At 26.3% G+C, this 25,591-nt stretch overlaps 1 protein-coding gene across 1 annotated transcript in view; it reads left to right on the forward strand.

Annotated features, from left to right (window-relative positions):
- The first annotated feature begins 566 nt into the window (after positions 1–566).
- LOC111632487 (protein lap4-like) overlaps positions 567–25,591 on the forward strand; it is an 86,790-nt gene continuing 61,765 nt past the window's right edge. The window contains exon 1 of the mRNA XM_023376905.1: positions 567–924. Coding sequence (XP_023232673.1) covers positions 763–924 — 162 coding nt within the window. The 5' untranslated portion in view covers positions 567–762. The remainder of the gene's footprint in view (positions 925–25,591) is intronic.

The raw sequence follows: 25,591 nt of genomic DNA on the forward strand, positions 1-25,591 counted from the left end.
GTTTGAATAATTTGGTATTATTGGTAGGTGTGTTGCCATCTGTTGGACGTATTAATGATTAAATAATTTAGGTTAAAAATATTAAAAAAGTTTGGTATGTGATATTAATCTATATTATTGAATATTCTAATTAATTTGTTTTTTTAAATTATCTATCTACATTATATACTGTATATTACAATACATACATATGAGCGTGAGGATGTACGTATGTATTGTACTACTTATTAATCTATGGGTTTAGTAAATGTACACCGGTAATTGTACGCTGCATACCTTTCATACCGGTAGTCGTAAACAGCAAAACTTTATTTTTAAATGCGTGTTTATAGTTATTTATATTTACAATTCCATTTGTTTATTACAAAGTCAGCTTTTTCGAAATTATTTCTGTACTTTTTGTTATTAAAACGCTGGAAATGTCTCATCACTCGAGCTACGAGACTCTAAATAGGGATTAAGTTTATATCTTACTTTCAGTACAATAACTTTAATATAATCTGTACGCCGGTATAATCAGTTACAAACGATCGGTAACGATACCAGTAACAAATTTCGTCTACGAAGGCACGTCTACTAAATGTTTTCCATTTTTGCCACTTGGGGGTGCGGCGTAGCGAGTGATCAGAACAGGGATTGGCTTTTTGTCTCACGACTGGATTGACATGTTTGGATCGTTACTTTTTACCATACACGGCGCAAATTCGTTTATTATATGCCAGAAATGAAATGTTTTAGCTTATAGTGATTTAATTAATCGATATGTTTCGTTGTATACCGATATTTCGCGGTTGTAATCGGCAAGTCGAGTGTATAGACAAGAGACACTGTTCACTTCATCAGATACCGGACGATGTATTGCGATATTCAAGAACGTTAGAAGAATTACTCTTGGATGCCAATCATATCAGAGATTTACCTAGGGTAAGAATTCGCCTTTATCTGCTTCTCTCTTATCTCCCAATTCTTTTATTTTCCTTACACAATGCTCGCATCAAACGTGTTCGTGTAATTATAAACTGTGTTTTTGTTACACTAGCCAACACCCCCGCCAGGATTCGGGATGTTTTTTAAATCAAATCCATCAGTTTTAAGCGTTTAATTACCGTTTTTTATCACACAAAAACTTATTTTTTGCTAATTATAAAGATGTATTTGATGTCATGTTGTGATGTAACTGATATGACTTGTTTGTTTGTTTGTGTGATGCTTAATTAGACAATAGTTGTGTTTTTTGTTTTCTAATGAAATTGCAGGCTGGAATTGAATGAAAATTGGAGTTGATTAATGAACTCCAATTAATCTTTTGATGCTTACATTTATGTAAATTTATTGGTGGTGCTAAATCTGAGATGACTTTTCTCTAATTTATTCGAGATGGAATCATGTGATAGATCTTGGTGCCCGCGGGTGGAGAAAAATTAACAAAAAAAGATTGAGTAAAGGAATTGATGTGATGTTGCTTAGTTTTGATCAGTTTGTATTTCTATCTGGAGTCATATGGAGACTAGCCTTTTTGATCCGTTTCGTTTGCATTTAAAGCTTTTATATGAATTATTTTGATTTATTAACAGATAAAAGTAATTTTATACAAATTAAATACAAACCATAAATGGTAACTTTATTACTAGTTATAGTTGTGAGTATTTGTATCGTAATTGCTTNCAAATAGATAGATATATTATAAATATTGATATATTATTTGTTATTTATTTGTTTAGTAATTGGTCACTTAATATATATATAATTGTTTTATTTAGTTATTAATTGTTTAAAATAGTTATTATCATATGATATTTGTTATCATAGCAAATATAAAAATTAATAATAAAATAAAATTTTAAAAAATTTACTAGCAATTCTAATTGATAAAACTATTTAAAAATGCTATTTGTTATTTAAAAAGAATTTTCAATATAATTTTGTAAATAATTTAATTTGAAATGTATTAAATTTTGATGACATCTGTATTTTTAATCTATTTTCTTTTTAATCTTTTAAAAGTATAGAATGTATTTCAATTAGTTGCATTTCCAAGTTATTTTTAAATAAATCATCTTTGTCATTTATCATAATTACTTTTCTCTCACTCTCTCTTTCTCTTCCAATATTCTTTGTAAAATGTGAATGCACTTTTATTTTTAATTTTATTTACAAACTGTATTCAACTATTTTAATTAGGATTTACCCAATTTACGCTTATATTCTTTTTTAGGTCATGTTCAGATAGATTTTTCCTCTCTAGGTTTCACTTTAGTGCAATTTCCTCTTGTTTCTTTTAGTATAATTCCTATCCTATGATATTTTATTTATATTTATAGTTAATTTACCTCATTCTTATACATTTTAGTGGCATTTGAGGCATTTAAGCATTAGTTGTTTCCTCAATGATATTTTTTGTTAGGAGTTTTTTTTTATAAATTAAGATTATTATATGAATAAGAATTGACTTTCACTAGAAAGTAAAAAAGGAAATTTATCCTAAAATATAAGGTGTTAAATAACTTAAATAATAAAAGAAAAAACTAATGAAAGATAATGCAAACCTATATGAGGATCTACTTATCTCAATATAATGTAGATGCATAATGCCATGCAATGTAAGTGGTATGCAAATTATTGATCTTGATGGTTTTATATTGAAACTCCGTATGATGCCAAAACAAAATCTACAATGGACAATAGAGAATTCTGTGTTGTTCTGTCAATTTATTAACAAATGATTATAAAAATTTCTCGCTTCCCAATCATAACTTGCATAACTTGCATTGTTTAAAATCATAATTATTGTAATCAGTTTACTTGTTTTATTAATTTTTTTATCTAATTGTACCTATTTCATCAATGGGGTGTAGATATGTTACAAAATTCAATTAAAATAAAGGTTTTCTTTGTAGTTATGATTTTTTAAAGTATTTTATTTTAATTTTTTCAGAAATCAGATTTTTGTACTTAAAAATGTTGATATTTGTGATATGAACCTGCAATATTAATACAATATTCATAATGTTACATTAAGAAAAATACATACATTTGTGGAGATTACTTCTGATTAATGTGTGTACTTTTTTAGTAATGTCTTATTGATGTTATGTGAGATAATCACAGCTACAAAAAGTAAATTTAAGCACTTCTGTTACAATTAATATCTCTAGAAAGATTCCATTAATATTCATTTTGGAATAATTCTGTAAACATAAACACTGATGAAATATACTTAGATTTGTTTTTGTTTTTTTTTTTTGCATTTAATTGTTATCTGGGATAACATCATTAAATCTGTACCAACCTGAAGTTGTTTCTGTACATTGAGATACAATTCAATAAACTAGAAGTCTTTACTAACTTTTCATCCTGGATTTTTATTGTCATACAACTTTTACAATATCACAATGATAAAGGAACTTTTAAAACTTTTAAAGCAACTTTACATAGTTCTAGATTGGGAAGAACCTGTAAAGAAAACTTCATTCCATTACTGTTTAATTATGTTCTTGTGGTTAAAGGAGGACATACTAATGAAGACCCCAAATTAAAAGGAATATAAATTATAAGGAAATTAAAAGGAATATAATATAAATATAAATTTAAAAGGAATTAAATTACCATGCTGTTTGCTCATATTGCTATTAGATGTAAAAATAGATTTAAATCATAATTGTTTAAATGCTGTTTCATTATGTTTTTAATCTAATGTCTCTTATTACATCATACGCAAAGAAACACATCAGACTAAAGTGTGTTTACACAGCACAAATTCTAAGTTAAATTTTGTACCTGAAACTATTAAATTCTGGTATGCAATTAGAAAATACTGTAATTCTTATTCTTATAATGTTGAGATGATAACTGTATGAATGTGAGAAATTTTTTCTACAGTTTATTTTCAAGTTCAGTTATAAGAATGCTAAATTGCTTATAATTTGTTCCTGCTTTATTTATTTTTCTTAAAATTCTGCATAAGCAAATAGTAATTATTATTTTTGTTTATAATAATAATGCATACTTTTAATTATAAAATGTTCTGTAATTTTAAACTCTACATTAAAAATTTATGCATATATTTTCTTAGAATCTTTATGAATTTTTAATTAATTCAAAGAAATGCAAAATTTCTTAAATAGAACATTATTTGAAGTTGTAATTTATGTAATTTTTAATGTGTTTTTTTAAATGACAAATAATAGGCACATTATACAAAATGTAATTATTCTCAAACTGAATGTCAATAAATTAAATAAAATCTGATATTTACCATGAAACTGTTTAATGAAAAAGTTATTAACTATTTTTATCATTTTAATTACAGTGATTAAGTGATCATCATCAAATTTATAATGTAATCAAAAATATTTTTACCTTTTATTATATACTGTACTAGTTAATTACATTTGATTCAGATTTGATATATTTCTATCAAATCTGAATCAAATGTTTTCAAATTCTGTATGTTGTTTTTATTTTTTAAATGTTTTCATACAAAATCACTAACTACTATTGCATTTTGCAACTCCTAGACATTGGTGCAGGTTTCATCCAGCTAGAGTAGCTATCACATCTAGTTCATTAAAGAAGTCTGTAACATATCTGTGTTTTCCACAAAATTTAGAATTATTCCACCAAACTTTTTATTTTACTTATATCAAACTTCTTATTTTACTGCATGAATGAGTCTGAGAGAAAGACAATTCTCTCTTTTCTTCATCTAAAGGTATTCTTTTTCAAATATCAGTTTGTACTTCATTTACCATATATAAATATTTTTAGTATGTACTAAACAAAAATGTTTTTTCTTTTTACTAAAATATTTTAATCTTTTTAAATAATATGATTTGTTTTTAAATTGCAAATAGATTTATTACTTAAATATATATATTTTAAAATATTTAAGTAAAACTGTTAAAGAATAATACATTCAATGACAAGAAAGTTACACAGCCAGATAGAATTATCAAATTACTGCAAAACTCAGCTTATAGCTTTGTTTCAGATAGTTATGTAAATAATTACAGTTATGGTCTGATTGCATAACAGGTTATTCCACCAGAGTGCTACTCTAGTGTCCTGTAAAAAGGCTTGCAGAGTCTCACTGTATTCAGAATTTTTAGTGTACAGTACCTATTGTTTGAGGATATTTGAATGTCAGGCATGCCTTTATGATAGTTGACATTATACACAGTGAAGACATTATACACAGTGAACAAAGTTTGAGAAAGGCCAGTTCATTGGACTGAGGAAAGCAGATTGGCTGTTTTACCAAACTGTCTTTCATCTGGTCCAATTCTGACCTGACTGAAGAGGTGTCGCTGGCAGTAGATACATCATGATATGCAAACATGGTACACAGGATTTGGATATTCCAGATATACCATAAGGAGAAATGATTGTGTAAGTGTAAGACAAGCATAAACAGCTACAACATTTTTATCTTCCATTCAGAGGAGATGAAAGCTTTGTTACAAAACCTCATGTTCTCATACCCATTGGTAGGTGATTGGCAGAAGCATACTTGCATGCATGGCTATCACTATGCATCCTGCATTAGCATTCCAACATCATTGACTTCATTTGAATGCCATGAGAAATAAGCATGAACTGCTACAGATTGACAGCATATTGTTTTTAGTCACAAATCCCAATTCTGTTTGAGAATGATTTAACCACAACATTATAGCCTCGAGGGCCACTGGTGAGCATTTCAAACCTACATTTATTGTTGAACTGCACACTGTTTCCATTGCTGGTTCTCCAATATAGGAAGCCATTTTTTGTGATAGTTGGTCACCTCTAATAGTGGTGCAATGGACATTGACAGCATATCAATAGGTTTAAGAAATTCTGTGTCCTCAAGTTGCCTCTTATGATAGGGCTGCACACAGCTATTTTCAGCAAGATAATACTTGGCTATATTGTACATGGCTAGTGTTTCTCCTGGAATATATTCATCATGTTGTCATACTTTCTTGGTCTGTCTGGTTTTCAGATTTGTTACATATTGAGTATTTGTGGAATCAGATGAATGCCATCTTTGACCATCTAGGAGAGTGGGGGATCAGGAGTGACAGTTGCAACATCCATTGGCAAATTATGTTGCAGGATAGCATATGTCAATTGCATTTTTCATATTATGTGAAGAATTCAGCTTCAAATACATATAATCAGTGCTCTTTTTCTAAAATAATTACTGTTGGTACACATATATGATGACTAAAAATAGTTTCCTTTTAGGAAAAACAATACTAGAGGCAAGGATCAGCTTTGTAAATTGTTTTGTTATTGGTACTTTTATACAATAATACAAAGATGATCATTGCATATATTTTTTTCTATACTTTTCTATTAAAATAAAAAAAAAATTATAAATAATGTTATATATATATAATTTTATATATATATATATANATGAGTTATATAATAAGGAATTAATTTTTATAATACAGTAATCTTTGTGAAGGTCTAAATTTAATTGACAAAAATTACTGAAAATCACAGGATTGTAGTTATTAAATAATTTAATAAATCTAACTATAACCAATTGATTTTGATACTTAATTAACTCTAATTATTTTATCTTTAGATTTAAACTTGCACAGTCAAATTATGTTTTTAGTTGCTAAGAGTATACTGTTTAAAGTATACAAAGTATAATTTTTTGAGGACAAAGAGATAGAGATTTTGTTAATTAAAATACTTAAAATTTATGTTTCAGAATTTATCCAAAATTGATTAACTAAATCTAGGAAATAAGACTTTAATTTTAAAAGTATCAATTATTTCATTAGCTAAATTAAATTAAATTAAATTAAATTTTGATGTATTTGATATTAAAATTTTTAGGCTATTCAAAAACCATAATTTCAATTACTTATAAAAAATTGATATATTAATTAACAAAGAGTGCTTTAAAAAGGCACATACTTCTATGACATGTTATATGTGTTATGCCAAATTACACATATTTTTCTTGGCACTTAAAAAAGATTTTTCTAGTAAAAAGTTTAAATGAAGCAAACCAAAAGCTGGCATTTTCTCAAAGTGTAACATGAAGTTTTCTGTTAGCTCATAAAGCAATCAATCTAATGATTACTACAATACAGATATGCTATTAGTCATATTCTTATGCAATAAATTAAATATGAATATAGATTAACAGGAACTTCAGAAGTATAAACAGAAATGCTGTCTCATTTGATTACAATGTTTATGTTTATAACATATGAAATATTTAATTCCATTTAATTGAAATTATAGAAATGTCTGACCTATATATGAGATGACAGATAATATAGCTTCATTATTAATAGATGTGAATAATTTCTACAGGGAATTCAATAAAGAAAGAACTTTATCAATTAATATAATTTACTATTTACAAACTATGTAAAACAACAAATTAGTATTCCTGTGTGGGTTAGAGAAACTTGAATATAATCATTCTGTAGGCTGGGGAATGAGGTTAAAACATTTTTATTTAGTAAGAATAATATTTTTTATACAAATAAAGAATTGTTTGTTTGTTTTATTACCGTACTAAAACTTGAAATTTTTTAAAAATATTACTTTAAATACTAAATTTGTTTGTTAAAATATAAATTATTTTTTCAAGTCATCTTATTTGGCCTTATTATTCCTATATTGATATGGTGTCACTGATGTCTGTTTTTTATGGAGGAAACAGTTAGATCTGCCTACATTTAAGTCTGGATGTGCTTCCTGTTGTTGATTATCTCTCTTTTATCCAGATGTAGAACTGGCTAGAACTGCTAAACTCAGAATGGGGAAAATAACAGTACTAAATATTACTATTTTGTTTGTTTGAAATACTATCTGCTTAACTTTTTCCTATTGCCCATTTTTGGTTCTCATCAAATTACTGAAATTAAGCAGCATGTATCTCCCATGTTGCTTAATTTCTATAATATGTTGGTGTGTTCAGCTATAGTTAGCCATTACTATGTTGTTCTCTAAATAAATGAATATATTGTTAAAATAAGTTCTGTTCAACATCAGAATTAATTGTTTTATTATAAGTTGTATAATTGTGATAAGCACAAAGGTGAAAAATGCACCTTTACTTAAATTTCCACTATTTTTATTAAGAATATTCTTAAAGTTTTGAAGTTTAACTTAATTGCTAAATCCTTTAAGATGGGCCTGTAATGGAAATTATTTTTGAATTGTCATAATTTTTTTAATGTTTGATAAAATGGTTAATTCGGAAATTGATTGAAAAAAGTAATCAATGTATGTTGCTCAAATTATCAAATGTATATTATAATGCATTTCATAAAAACAATACCCCAGTACTGGTTAATATTAATCTGAGATCCACTACATCACAAAACCAATAAACCAGCATAAAAGAACTACTTTGAGAAGCAAACATTTTTGTTAAGCTGGTCATCAGCGACTATGTAAAGTTTATGATTCATTTCAATAATGTGCAATTTGAATTTTAGAACATCAGCCTGAGAATCTCCTTTTAAAAATGGATGAAAACATTTACTTCTCAAAGTGTAGTTATTTTATGCTGGTTTATTGGTTCTGTGACAATGGATCTTAGATAATGTGTTTCACTAGATGATATATTATAGCTACTGATGTGGATGATCTCTTAACATCATAAAGTTTTCTTAATTCTCTCAATAAGATTTTTATTTATTTTAGTGTTTATTTTAAAGAATGTTTCATTAGTATTCTGATTATTTTAATCAATATTTAAGGTGCTTTCTGAATACAAGATAGGCATAAAAGAATTTTTTTTGAGGAAGCATAAGAAAAAATTTAAACATATAAATAGAAAAATTTGTATGGGGAAATTTTAGAATTACATTTAAAATGAATTACCAATGAAGTAATAATGATAATTTTACTATTTTTTAAAACTTTGTGTAGAATTATCTTTAGAATTTCATTTACAAAGAATATAAAACTCACAGAAAAATTACGCTTTCCAGCAGTAACTGGTTAATAAACAAATGTTTTTGGTCTTGGTCATTTTTCTGTATTATATAATACATTAGTTCTAACTTATAAATTCAATTAATATAAAATTCAGAAGTTCATAACAAAGAAAATTACAAGTTTAAAATGCTCAGATGTAGCAGTTTAATCAGCTAGCATTCACAGTTCAAAAAATGCTGAACTAAACAAGAGAGAAGAAAAATTAGCAGAATATATCATAAATAATGAACATAGTTATTTGTAATACGAGGCTTAGAGAAATTTTGGGATATTATTAATGAAAAAAAATGTTAAAAATATGTAGCTTTAATGATGTAAATTATTAAGCAAACTATCATAAAAATAAATAATAGAAATATATAAAAATGATTATTTACAAAATGTATAAAGAAAGGGAGAAGCTATATTGAGAATAATTAATGTAAGTGATATGTTCAAAGTAAAAATAGTATGGAAATGTTATTTAAAAGAAATGGATATAATAATAGTCATACAAAAATATAAGCTAGGTTAAAATCCAGTAACATTATAGAAATATAATGTTAATTATATTTTAAACTAACCTTTATTGTTAATTAAAATGTGTGATAAAATGGATTTTGTACAGTTTTGTTATTTATAATGATTAAAATAAATTGCTTTGATAAAAAAATTCTCTTTTATTTTAATGAGTTATATAATAAGGAATTAATTTTTATAATACAGTAATCTTTGTGAAGGTCTAAATTTAATTGACAAAAATTACTGAAAATCACAGGATTGTAGTTATTAAATAATTTAATAAATCTAACTATAACCAATTGATTTTGATACTTAATTAACTCTAATTATTTTATCTTTAGATTTAAACTTGCACAGTCAAATTATGTTTTTAGTTGCTAAGAGTATACTGTTTAAAGTATACAAAGTATAATTTTTTGAGGACAAAGAGATAGAGATTTTGTTAATTAAAATACTTAAAATTTATGTTTCAGAATTTATCCAAAATTGATTAACTAAATCTAGGAAATAAGACTTTAATTTTAAAAGTATCAATTATTTCATTAGCTAAATTAAATTAAATTAAATTAAATTTTGATGTATTTGATATTAAAATTTTTAGGCTATTCAAAAACCATAATTTCAATTACTTATAAAAAATTGATATATTAATTAACAAAGAGTGCTTTAAAAAGGCACATACTTCTATGACATGTTATATGTGTTATGCCAAATTACACATATTTTTCTTGGCACTTAAAAAAGATTTTTCTAGTAAAAAGTTTAAATGAAGCAAACCAAAAGCTGGCATTTTCTCAAAGTGTAACATGAAGTTTTCTGTTAGCTCATAAAGCAATCAATCTAATGATTACTACAATACAGATATGCTATTAGTCATATTCTTATGCAATAAATTAAATATGAATATAGATTAACAGGAACTTCAGAAGTATAAACAGAAATGCTGTCTCATTTGATTACAATGTTTATGTTTATAACATATGAAATATTTAATTCCATTTAATTGAAATTATAGAAATGTCTGACCTATATATGAGATGACAGATAATATAGCTTCATTATTAATAGATGTGAATAATTTCTACAGGGAATTCAATAAAGAAAGAACTTTATCAATTAATATAATTTACTATTTACAAACTATGTAAAACAACAAATTAGTATTCCTGTGTGGGTTAGAGAAACTTGAATATAATCATTCTGTAGGCTGGGGAATGAGGTTAAAACATTTTTATTTAGTAAGAATAATATTTTTTATACAAATAAAGAATTGTTTGTTTGTTTTATTACCGTACTAAAACTTGAAATTTTTTAAAAATATTACTTTAAATACTAAATTTGTTTGTTAAAGCCATCATTGTTTTGATTATGAAGTTAAATAGTTGTTAACTAGATTTGTGTCGTCGTTTGAAGATTATAAAACTTCTTAAAATTCTTTCATTGTGTAGTTTTTTAGAAGTCTGTCGTAATACAGAAAAAAGTTAATTGTTTTCTGGTATTTATTACTGCATATTTGTGTCAAGTTCACTTTTTATTTCAGTGAATTGTTATCAGATTCATTTATTTACAAGTCATAACTGATAACTCTAAAAGTCAAGACAAATAAATGCATGACATATATATTATATGAGAATTATTAATCTCGTGTTGCAGTCCAGGTTACTAATCATTTTTCTTTAATAGTGCTACTAGTGAATAGCTAACAATTTACTTTCATTATTAGTTCAGTGTGAATAATAAAGTTGACCTAAAAATTATAAAAATAAAAAATTAACATAAAATCTTAAAACAAAGTAAATAAATTGAGTAGTAGAAATTATTTTGATTTTAATTTTCTTTAATAAGGATATACAGGCATGTTTTTGGTTTGTACTAAATCAATACAGTTCAGTAAACATCAGCGGTTGTGTATCTTATGGCTAATGATTTTTCTTGAATTTTTAATTTTTAGAAATTTTGATAAAGCACAGTTTAAAATTCATAGCTCATTATTTAAAACATACTTTTTTATGAAGTGTATCATCTGTTTTTATTAGTAGTAAAGGAATCATTTACCATATAAAGAATTTTACTTAGTATGATAATACAAATGTTTATCATTGTTCTTCTGCATTAATCATGTACTTTGTACTTCTGTGAAAATCTTCAAATCTTTAAAATCACTCCAAGTAATTGTAGTTCTCTTATAACATTCACAAATTTGTTACAAATCACATTACAGGAAGACTTGACATCAGAGCAGTGATGGAGAGATACGTCATAATTAAATGCATCATAAAAATTTTTCAAGTTAAAATATATTTTATTACTCAATTATATTTATGTGAAATAGCATTAATTCAAAAAATTTTGTGTCAAGATTCTGTTTAATTTAAGTTTTCAATAGGTCCACATTAAATGGTTTGGCACATTATAATTGCTAGTTAAGGTGTTAAATTTTTGACTGTATTTAAATTTGTTTTAGGCATAAGATTTGGACTATTTAATGTACAAAATAATCTGATATTTTTTAAAAAATATTTCAATTTAAAAAATGTTCATTTACCAGTAACTAAAATAATTAAATCTAATAGTAATTGCTAAGCATTAATGTGATATTTGTTTTTAAGATTAATTTAAGATACATTAAATTACTTATAGTTAATTTTTTTTAATAAATTTAGGAAAGGAATTTAATGTGATGAATTTGTTTTTTTTTAAATGATGATAGAACAGTTAGATCATATTTCATATCAAAATAACTAAATTTATGTTGAAAAACTACCACTATTAAAATTGTGTGAGTGAGTCAGCTTTAAATTATTTTTATATCTTTCCTGATGACAAATATATTTCTATATAACTATACATAAAAGAATTTGAATAAAAACTGAGTTTTTATGTATAATTACTTTACATTTATATATTTACGAAGCTCATACCTAATATATGATTATGCAACTTATATATATATGCATAAATTTTTATGGCTATTAATTATCAAATATTTCTTCAAGATGCATTTGAGAAATGTACATCTTTTAAATTGTATTATATTAAAAGAAAAACTTTAGTTTGCTTTTAATTTTATTAAAATTAATTATTAATATTCTGTATGCACAGAATATATAATAATTCTTTGTTTCTGATTCTAAATATAATTTAAAATTGGAATTTACTTTCAGTGCATTTTATTGATCTGGGGGCAAAGTATGCTAAGGAATTTCTAGTTTATCAAACTGAGTTGGAATAAAAGACACACACAAATATACTCAAAACCAGTAAATGGAATAAAATTATTTAATGATAGGAATGTTTTCATCTGTTTCTAACAAACATCAGGTATATCTTAACAATACCAAACAGAACAACATTAAGCAATCAAATACATTTAAATATAAAGATTGAAGTGATTTTGAATTGCACATATGTGCATTTGTATGGTGTTACTAATCTAACACACACAAATTTAAAATTTACAATTTAACATATAGGGATTAAAAATTATATTTTCAAAATCTAAAAATATTAATATTATAACTATAAACCTAAATTGCCTATTATACTCCTTACTTGTAGGCAAAGAGTATGATAGTAACTATGTAGAATGGAAGTCCTAAGAGAGTTTGTAGCACACTCTCCTTGCTATAGAAAGTGTATCAGTCTCTAAAATTGACTGCCCTCCAGTTCCTAACAGCTTTGTAAATTTTAACAGCCTCTAAATATATCAAATGCACATGATCCAATGTCCAATGTAGTAGATGTGCACTTTCAAAATCCACTCTCATATCACCATCCAAAGAGTATGCCACCAGAGCCATGTTGGAAAGCTTCTTACTAACATCTTATGCATGTTCCTTTAGTATTAAATAGTTTTATTTACCAGTATTTATTTAGTTAGTTATTAAATACTTTTATTCCATTTACTGATTTGGGTATATTTGTGCATTTTTTTTCCATTACATACAACCATTTTTGAACACATAAATGCGAGTTGGAATTTTACTTTGTTCATGGATGATTAGATTTTAATGGAGATTATTGTTTAGAGTACTTTGAAGCCACCACTATGGCATTGCATATAAACAATTTATATATATTACTCAGAATTGATATATAAATCTTAATTACCAGTAATTTGGAATTAACATACAAATTTTAAGTACATTACTTAGGATGTTTTAAAAAATTTTAAACATTTTATATTTATAGAATAGAATTTTATACAATAGAAAATTTGCTTTAATAGAGTATAAGAACTTGGAAAAAAAAACAAATTCTAGCAATTTCAGACTTCTCTATCTTTAGGAAATACTTAGAATACTGTTTTATCTATTGTTTTTTTAAATTTGTAGTGTCTTTATAGTGCACAAACTGAATTTGTAGAAATTTTAAAATTTAGAACAAGTATTTTTTAAAGTTTTTTTGATATTTTTTAAAAACTGTTTTTGAAAACTGTTGTTAAAAACTTTTTAAAAACTGTGTAAAAAAATTTTATCTTTCTTGCTTTGTTTTAAAGTAGCTTATGAATGTAAATTTAAATAGAAAACCAAACTTTCTTGGTATAAACATCATTAGCAAAAATGTATTATAAATTTCATATAAATATTTAATTACATTTTTAGCTTATAAACAAAAACAGAAAATTATGTAAATAATTTTCTGTTTTTTGAAAATATTTTACATCTAGATTGCTTATAAAACATTATGCATTATTAGTATTTTTCTACAATAATATTTTAATCCTTTCTTAAAAAGTAAAACTGTTGTGAATTTATAAATTTTTAAAAACAATTATATAATAAAAACTTTACTAGACATCCTGTTTATGGTTCATTGTTTTGCATTAAAATTGCTCTAATGAAATTTTGTAAACCATTCATGACAGGTTCTTTGTGATGTAGTTCCTTCTCCATAAACTTTACAAAGGCTTTTTTGCTATTGTTTCCTGTCTGTAATTCATATAACATTAAAATGTGCAAAAATAAATGGAACATGTAATCATTTACAATATACTGTTTAAATTAATTAATTCATTCATTCGTTCAAAAGTTGATCCCCTCTATATAATACAAAACATTTTTTATACAAAGTGACATTAACAAATGACTGCTATGTCAACATAACTGTCCTCAAATTAAAATCAGTATGAATTTTCCAGATGACATAATATTTATATTGTTGAAATTGAATGCCACTTTGATTTTATTTTGCTACCTTTTAAAAGAAATCATCAAATTAATTGCACCATGCCAAAAATTAGTAATTTAATTTTTTTTATGATAAGCATGTATTTTTGTTTTTTTTTAAACAAATTCTCTGGTGTGATGTTTTTGTTTTTTCATTTTAATTACAGGTCATCTTTTTATCTTTTGATTAGCTTCTAAGAAATTTAATTTACACTATGAAAACCAATATCAATATTAACTGTATATAAACTTTTTGAAACAGAAGTATACAAAGATTTAAGCAATGTTAGCATTATTGTGTGTGTACATACATTTAAATTAGTAAACATTAATATTTATAAGCATAAATTCAAATTTGCGATCATATAAAAATAATCAACACATGAAACCATTACTTTATTGCAGTCGAAGAAGAAGTAAACATCAGTTTTCTAATACTTTTGGGGTTCTGATTCTAGTTCTAGTCGATTGTCTGGATTTAAAATATACAAAAAGCAAAATTAAACTAACATGTTTTCAAACATATTAATTTAAAACAGATGACGTAAGTATTCTTTATATATATACATTGCTGTCTCAAAAAAATATATTTAATTACAGTTTTTGCATTTTTACATCAACCTACATTACCCACAGCAGAGAGACTTTTCTAACACAAGGGTAATAGTTATTATTCTTAATTAATATTTAAATTTAGATTAACCTCTCTATAGTTTAGAATCCTGTAGATAGCACAACAGACACTGCTCTTAGATATTAAATATAGTTGAGTTTAAATCACATTTTTTAAAAAATATATTGAAACTTTATTGAATGAGCTTTTCTAATGATCAAGATTTGCAAACGATGATATGTCTGTCTATCTGTAGTTCAGATTTTTTAATGATTAAGTTATTTACTGATTCAACTTTATTTTATCTTGGTAATTTAAGAGCTAATAATAGTCACATAACCTTTTCAATCTAGCAATCAGGTATTTTATTGTAATGAAACATACATATTTATTTGTTTTAAATTTTTTTCATTGCAAATCTTCTAATCCAAATACCAGTATTTTGCATAAAATCATACTTACTAAATCTTTATTGTCCAATACTTCTTAACTATTTGTAAAAACAAACGTTTTCGGCCTCACTTGAGGTCTGCTTCAGGTTAAAAGGACAATCGGATTCCATTCTTAGAATGAACGTTTAGTTTTAAAATATTCAAACTCATGTGCATTTTACGTATCGTCATCGTTTTCTTGTTCTTCTCATACGTAGCGCCAAAAGCATAGGAAAGCGTGCTTCCCATTTACAAAGCCGGCCAGACAGGGAAATGTATGAACTGGCCGGCTTTGTAAATTTCCAGGGCTTCAAGGGCTCTGATGTGGTCCATATGAAAAACTCTATTTATTAATCTGGCGTTGGATAGTTCTGCGTGAATGTCCGGGTCGGTTGCGTAGATGGATAGGGCAGTGGTGTAACAAGCATGGTCTATGTTGTATTTGTGCTCTTTAATCCTCTGTTGGATAGAACACTTCGTGGAGCCGATGTACACCATTTCTCTCTTAAATCTATCATCTCTCATAGGAATACTACATACCCCTGGAGCCCTAAGATCGTTCTGTTTGTCTTTTGCATTACATAATAATTGATATATATTGGGGGATCTTCGGTACACTATACTGGTGTTCGTTTTAGTTGCAATTTCTTTATATAACGCTTGAAATTGTTTGTTGTATTCAACGATGTTGCATCTTCTGGTTGGTTCCTGACTAGTCCTTTGAGTAATGGGTGCTTCTTGTGTATCACGTGTTCGGAGATAGGCACGTGCTAGCCCTCGTATTAGTTCTTTTCTGTATCCATGTGCCACTGCGTTGCGTTCTATATTTTGTAGTTCAATTATGGTGTCACTCCACTTAGAAGGGTATGTATATGCTCTTCTAACTAACATCCGGAATGCTGCAACCTTATAAGTGTAAGGGTCTGCTGAGTTTGCCGGTATAAACCATGGGATGTAGCTAGGTTTATAATATATACCCGTTTCCACCATTGAGCATGATGTTAATGTCCAAGAAGTGTGCAGTGGTGGTAGTCAATTGATCTAGTTTCAGGGTCAGTCCGTACGGATTGCTGTTCATGTGACTCAAAAAATCATTGATGTTTGGTTTTGTTTTCCACAGGATAAAGACATTGTCCACATATCTCTTATAAATAATAATATTAGATCTATACTTTGGTATGACGGTTTCTTCTAATCTATGTAATAGTGGTGGCATCACCGGGTACACCTAGGTTATTTGCCTTTGCAAAAACATAGAAGCCCACACCTTCTCTTAGACACATTTTGGACAAGGCCAGGTCTCCAACACATCTTCTTGAAAAAGCAGTCCATAACATCGCAACAGTCCATATCATCGTATATGAGTAGGGTTTCTCAAACGGGATTCCGGGATCCCGGTTGTTTTTTTAACCCGGGAAATATCCCAGGAAATTTTTCTTATCCTGGGAAATCCCGCAAATTTCTTAAAAATTCACTTTTTTTCTTATTTTGTGTTAAGGTTGAGGAATTTTGCAAATAGAAAGCATAATTAACTCATTCACTGTCAGAATACATTNAATGCTGAACTAAACAAGAGAGAAGAAAAATTAGCAGAATATATCATAAATAATGAACATAGTTATTTGTAATACGAGGCTTAGAGAAATTTTGGGATATTATTAATGAAAAAAAATGTTAAAAATATGTAGCTTTAATGATGTAAATTATTAAGCAAACTATCATAAAAATAAATAATAGAAATATATAAAAATGATTATTTACAAAATGTATAAAGAAAGGGAGAAGCTATATTGAGAATAATTAATGTAAGTGATATGTTCAAAGTAAAAATAGTATGGAAATGTTATTTAAAAGAAATGGATATAATAATAGTCATACAAAAATATAAGCTAGGTTAAAATCCAGTAACATTATAGAAATATAATGTTAATTATATTTTAAACTAACCTTTATTGTTAATTAAAATGTGTGATAAAATGGATTTTGTACAGTTTTGTTATTTATAATGATTAAAATAAATTGCTTTGATAAAAAAATTCTCTTTTATTTTAATGAGTTATATAATAAGGAATTAATTTTTATAATACAGTAATCTTTGTGAAGGTCTAAATTTAATTGACAAAAATTACTGAAAATCACAGGATTGTAGTTATTAAATAATTTAATAAATCTAACTATAACCAATTGATTTTGATACTTAATTAACTCTAATTATTTTATCTTTAGATTTAAACTTGCACAGTCAAATTATGTTTTTAGTTGCTAAGAGTATACTGTTTAAAGTATACAAAGTATAATTTTTTGAGGACAAAGAGATAGAGATTTTGTTAATTAAAATACTTAAAATTTATGTTTCAGAATTTATCCAAAATTGATTAACTAAATCTAGGAAATAAGACTTTAATTTTAAAAGTATCAATTATTTCATTAGCTAAATTAAATTAAATTAAATTAAATTTTGATGTATTTGATATTAAAATTTTTAGGCTATTCAAAAACCATAATTTCAATTACTTATAAAAAATTGATATATTAATTAACAAAGAGTGCTTTAAAAAGGCACATACTTCTATGACATGTTATATGTGTTATGCCAAATTACACATATTTTTCTTGGCACTTAAAAAAGATTTTTCTAGTAAAAAGTTTAAATGAAGCAAACCAAAAGCTGGCATTTTCTCAAAGTGTAACATGAAGTTTTCTGTTAGCTCATAAAGCAATCAATCTAATGATTACTACAATACAGATATGCTATTAGTCATATTCTTATGCAATAAATTAAATATGAATATAGATTAACAGGAACTTCAGAAGTATAAACAGAAATGCTGTCTCATTTGATTACAATGTTTATGTTTATAACATATGAAATATTTAATTCCATTTAATTGAAATTATAGAAATGTCTGACCTATATATGAGATGACAGATAATATAGCTTCATTATTAATAGATGTGAATAATTTCTACAGGGAATTCAATAAAGAAAGAACTTTATCAATTAATATAATTTACTATTTACAAACTATGTAAAACAACAAATTAGTATTCCTGTGTGGGTTAGAGAAACTTGAATATAATCATTCTGTAGGCTGGGGAATGAGGTTAAAACATTTTTATTTAGTAAGAATAATATTTTTTATACAAATAAAGAATTGTTTGTTTGTTTTATTACCGTACTAAAACTTGAAATTTTTTAAAAATATTACTTTAAATACTAAATTTGTTTGTTAAAGCCATCATTGTTTTGATTATGAAGTTAAATAGTTGTTAACTAGATTTGTGTCGTCGTTTGAAGATTATAAAACTTCTTAAAATTCTTTCATTGTGTAGTTTTTTAGAAGTCTGTCGTAATACAGAAAAAAGTTAATTGTTTTCTGGTATTTATTACTGCATATTTGTGTCAAGTTCACTTTTTATTTCAGTGAATTGTTATCAGATTCATTTATTTACAAGTCATAACTGATAACTCTAAAAGTCAAGACAAATAAATGCATGACATATATATTATATGAGAATTATTAATCTCGTGTTGCAGTCCAGGTTACTAATCATTTTTCTTTAATAGTGCTACTAGTGAATAGCTAACAATTTACTTTCATTATTAGTTCAGTGTGAATAATAAAGTTGACCTAAAAATTATAAAAATAAAAAATTAACATAAAATCTTAAAACAAAGTAAATAAATTGAGTAGTAGAAATTATTTTGATTTTAATTTTCTTTAATAAGGATATACAGGCATGTTTTTGGTTTGTACTAAATCAATACAGTTCAGTAAACATCAGCGGTTGTGTATCTTATGGCTAATGATTTTTCTTGAATTTTTAATTTTTAGAAATTTTGATAAAGCACAGTTTAAAATTCATAGCTCATTATTTAAAACATACTTTTTTATGAAGTGTATCATCTGTTTTTATTAGTAGTAAAGGAATCATTTACCATATAAAGAATTTTACTTAGTATGATAATACAAATGTTTATCATTGTTCTTCTGCATTAATCATGTACTTTGTACTTCTGTGAAAATCTTCAAATCTTTAAAATCACTCCAAGTAATTGTAGTTCTCTTATAACATTCACAAATTTGTTACAAATCACATTACAGGAAGACTTGACATCAGAGCAGTGATGGAGAGATACGTCATAATTAAATGCATCATAAAAATTTTTCAAGTTAAAATATATTTTATTACTCAATTATATTTATGTGAAATAGCATTAATTCAAAAAATTTTGTGTCAAGATTCTGTTTAATTTAAGTTTTCAATAGGTCCACATTAAATGGTTTGGCACATTATAATTGCTAGTTAAGGTGTTAAATTTTTGACTGTATTTAAATTTGTTTTAGGCATAAGATTTGGACTATTTAATGTACAAAATAATCTGATATTTTTTAAAAAATATTTCAATTTAAAAAATGTTCATTTACCAGTAACTAAAATAATTAAATCTAATAGTAATTGCTAAGCATTAATGTGATATTTGTTTTTAAGATTAATTTAAGATACATTAAATTACTTATAGTTAATTTTTTTTAATAAATTTAGGAAAGGAATTTAATGTGATGAATTTGTTTTTTTTTAAATGATGATAGAACAGTTAGATCATATTTCATATCAAAATAACTAAATTTATGTTGAAAAACTACCACTATTAAAATTGTGTGAGTGAGTCAGCTTTAAATTATTTTTATATCTTTCCTGATGACAAATATATTTCTATATAACTATACATAAAAGAATTTGAATAAAAACTGAGTTTTTATGTATAATTACTTTACATTTATATATTTACGAAGCTCATACCTAATATATGATTATGCAACTTATATATATATGCATAAATTTTTATGGCTATTAATTATCAAATATTTCTTCAAGATGCATTTGAGAAATGTACATCTTTTAAATTGTATTATATTAAAAGAAAAACTTTAGTTTGCTTTTAATTTTATTAAAATTAATTATTAATATTCTGTATGCACAGAATATATAATAATTCTTTGTTTCTGATTCTAAATATAATTTAAAATTGGAATTTACTTTCAGTGCATTTTATTGATCTGGGGGCAAAGTATGCTAAGGAATTTCTAGTTTATCAAACTGAGTTGGAATAAAAGACACACACAAATATACTCAAAACCAGTAAATGGAATAAAATTATTTAATGATAGGAATGTTTTCATCTGTTTCTAACAAACATCAGGTATATCTTAACAATACCAAACAGAACAACATTAAGCAATCAAATACATTTAAATATAAAGATTGAAGTGATTTTGAATTGCACATATGTGCATTTGTATGGTGTTACTAATCTAACACACACAAATTTAAAATTTACAATTTAACATATAGGGATTAAAAATTATATTTTCAAAATCTAAAAATATTAATATTATAACTATAAACCTAAATTGCCTATTATACTCCTTACTTGTAGGCAAAGAGTATGATAGTAACTATGTAGAATGGAAGTCCTAAGAGAGTTTGTAGCACACTCTCCTTGCTATAGAAAGTGTATCAGTCTCTAAAATTGACTGCCCTCCAGTTCCTAACAGCTTTGTAAATTTTAACAGCCTCTAAATATATCAAATGCACATGATCCAATGTCCAATGTAGTAGATGTGCACTTTCAAAATCCACTCTCATATCACCATCCAAAGAGTATGCCACCAGAGCCATGTTGGAAAGCTTCTTACTAACATCTTATGCATGTTCCTTTAGTATTAAATAGTTTTATTTACCAGTATTTATTTAGTTAGTTATTAAATACTTTTATTCCATTTACTGATTTGGGTATATTTGTGCATTTTTTTTCCATTACATACAACCATTTTTGAACACATAAATGCGAGTTGGAATTTTACTTTGTTCATGGATGATTAGATTTTAATGGAGATTATTGTTTAGAGTACTTTGAAGCCACCACTATGGCATTGCATATAAACAATTTATATATATTACTCAGAATTGATATATAAATCTTAATTACCAGTAATTTGGAATTAACATACAAATTTTAAGTACATTACTTAGGATGTTTTAAAAAATTTTAAACATTTTATATTTATAGAATAGAATTTTATACAATAGAAAATTTGCTTTAATAGAGTATAAGAACTTGGAAAAAAAAACAAATTCTAGCAATTTCAGACTTCTCTATCTTTAGGAAATACTTAGAATACTGTTTTATCTATTGTTTTTTTAAATTTGTAGTGTCTTTATAGTGCACAAACTGAATTTGTAGAAATTTTAAAATTTAGAACAAGTATTTTTTAAAGTTTTTTTGATATTTTTTAAAAACTGTTTTTGAAAACTGTTGTTAAAAACTTTTTAAAAACTGTGTAAAAAAATTTTATCTTTCTTGCTTTGTTTTAAAGTAGCTTATGAATGTAAATTTAAATAGAAAACCAAACTTTCTTGGTATAAACATCATTAGCAAAAATGTATTATAAATTTCATATAAATATTTAATTACATTTTTAGCTTATAAACAAAAACAGAAAATTATGTAAATAATTTTCTGTTTTTTGAAAATATTTTACATCTAGATTGCTTATAAAACATTATGCATTATTAGTATTTTTCTACAATAATATTTTAATCCTTTCTTAAAAAGTAAAACTGTTGTGAATTTATAAATTTTTAAAAACAATTATATAATAAAAACTTTACTAGACATCCTGTTTATGGTTCATTGTTTTGCATTAAAATTGCTCTAATGAAATTTTGTAAACCATTCATGACAGGTTCTTTGTGATGTAGTTCCTTCTCCATAAACTTTACAAAGGCTTTTTTGCTATTGTTTCCTGTCTGTAATTCATATAACATTAAAATGTGCAAAAATAAATGGAACATGTAATCATTTACAATATACTGTTTAAATTAATTAATTCATTCATTCGTTCAAAAGTTGATCCCCTCTATATAATACAAAACATTTTTTATACAAAGTGACATTAACAAATGACTGCTATGTCAACATAACTGTCCTCAAATTAAAATCAGTATGAATTTTCCAGATGACATAATATTTATATTGTTGAAATTGAATGCCACTTTGATTTTATTTTGCTACCTTTTAAAAGAAATCATCAAATTAATTGCACCATGCCAAAAATTAGTAATTTAATTTTTTTTATGATAAGCATGTATTTTTGTTTTTTTTTAAACAAATTCTCTGGTGTGATGTTTTTGTTTTTTCATTTTAATTACAGGTCATCTTTTTATCTTTTGATTAGCTTCTAAGAAATTTAATTTACACTATGAAAACCAATATCAATATTAACTGTATATAAACTTTTTGAAACAGAAGTATACAAAGATTTAAGCAATGTTAGCATTATTGTGTGTGTACATACATTTAAATTAGTAAACATTAATATTTATAAGCATAAATTCAAATTTGCGATCATATAAAAATAATCAACACATGAAACCATTACTTTATTGCAGTCGAAGAAGAAGTAAACATCAGTTTTCTAATACTTTTGGGGTTCTGATTCTAGTTCTAGTCGATTGTCTGGATTTAAAATATACAAAAAGCAAAATTAAACTAACATGTTTTCAAACATATTAATTTAAAACAGATGACGTAAGTATTCTTTATATATATACATTGCTGTCTCAAAAAAATATATTTAATTACAGTTTTTGCATTTTTACATCAACCTACATTACCCACAGCAGAGAGACTTTTCTAACACAAGGGTAATAGTTATTATTCTTAATTAATATTTAAATTTAGATTAACCTCTCTATAGTTTAGAATCCTGTAGATAGCACAACAGACACTGCTCTTAGATATTAAATATAGTTGAGTTTAAATCACATTTTTTAAAAAATATATTGAAACTTTATTGAATGAGCTTTTCTAATGATCAAGATTTGCAAACGATGATATGTCTGTCTATCTGTAGTTCAGATTTTTTAATGATTAAGTTATTTACTGATTCAACTTTATTTTATCTTGGTAATTTAAGAGCTAATAATAGTCACATAACCTTTTCAATCTAGCAATCAGGTATTTTATTGTAATGAAACATACATATTTATTTGTTTTAAATTTTTTTCATTGCAAATCTTCTAATCCAAATACCAGTATTTTGCATAAAATCATACTTACTAAATCTTTATTGTCCAATACTTCTTAACTATTTGTAAAAACAAACGTTTTCGGCCTCACTTGAGGTCTGCTTCAGGTTAAAAGGACAATCGGATTCCATTCTTAGAATGAACGTTTAGTTTTAAAATATTCAAACTCATGCGCATTTTACGTATCGTCATCGTTTTCTTGTTCTTCTCATACGTAGCGCCAAAAGCATAGGAAAGCGTGTTGCCGTCTTTGGTGTTCATACATTTCCCTGTCTGGCCGGCTTTGTAAATTTCCAGGGCTTCAAGGGCTCTGATGTGGTCCATATGAAAAACTCTATTTATTAATCTGGCGTTGGATAGTTCTGCGTGAATGTCCGGGTCGGTTGCGTAGATGGATAGGGCAGTGGTGTAACAAGCATGGTCTATGTTGTATTTGTGCTGTTTAATCCTCTGTTGGATAGAACACTTCGTGGAGCCGATGTACACCATTTCTCTCTTAAATCTATCATCTCTCACAGGAATACTACATACTCCTGGAGCCCTAAGATCGTTCTGTTTGTCTTTTGCATTACATAATAATTGATATATATTGGGGGATCTTCGGTACACTATACTGGTGTTCGTTTTAGTTGCAATTTCTTTATATAACGCTTGAAATTGTTTGTTGTATTCAACGATGTTGCATCTTCTGGTTGGTTCCTGACTAGTCCTTTGAGTAATGGGTGCTTCTTGTGTATCACGTGTTTGGAGATAGGCACGTGCTAGCCCTCGTATTAGTTCTTTTCTGTATCCCTGTGCCACTGCGTTGCGTTCTATATTTTGTAGTTCAATTATGGTGTCACTCCACTTAGAAGGGTATGTATATGCTCTTCTAACTAACATCCGGAATGCTGCAACCTTATAAGTGTAAGGGTCTGCTGAGTTTGCCGGTATAAACCATGGGATGTAGCTAGGTTTATAATATATACCCGTTTCCACCATTGAGCATGATGTTAATGTCCAAGAAGTGTGCAGTGGTGGTAGTCAATTGATCTAGTTTCAGGGTCAGTCCGTACGGATTGCTGTTCATGTGACTCAAAAAATCATTGATGTTTGGTTTTGTTTTCCACAGGATAAAGACATTGTCCACATATCTCTTATAAATAATAATATTAGATCTATACTTTGATATGACGGTTTCTTCTAATTTATGTAACACCAACTCACATAAGTCGCCAGATATCGAGCTGCCCATGGGTACCCCACGTTTTTGTAGATAGGTCCTGTTGTTAAACTGGAATGTAGAGTTGTAAAATATGAGATGCGCCAGTTCCAAGATCTGTTTGCAATGTGTAGGTGTTCTAAATTTGGTCAATAGGAGATCCCGCAAAGTGCAAAAGCACAGTTGCAATTTAATCGATAGGTATAACGATATAAAGTCACACACTGTGATGTGGGCCAAATCCGTTACCTGTGTTTGCCTTAATATCCCTATAAGTTCTTTGGGGTTCTTGATGTTTAGATCGTAATCTCTCATATATAGGGTTTCTCATTTCCCGGTCTTTTGCTTGTCCCGGGATTCCGGGATAAAAGTGAACTGTTTCCCGGGATAGGATTAATTATTTCTAAGGTATACAAAATATCTTGAAATCAAATGATATAATTATTTTCCATTTTTTAAAGTAATTTTAAAGTTCTGTAACCTCCAAAATCATATTAATAATGCTGTCTAAGGTCTATAGGCTTATAATAAAAATTACCTTTAAATAACGTAGAAATTTTCACAAATAGAAAAAAATTAATTAAAGTTTGCTGGAAACTGCATACAACAACAACAA

The sequence above is a fragment of the Centruroides sculpturatus genome, unplaced genomic scaffold (assembly GCF_000671375.1).
Source record: "Centruroides sculpturatus isolate CEXI.00-Female unplaced genomic scaffold, Cexi_2.0 scaffold635, whole genome shotgun sequence".
NCBI lineage: Eukaryota > Metazoa > Arthropoda > Arachnida > Scorpiones > Buthidae > Centruroides > Centruroides sculpturatus.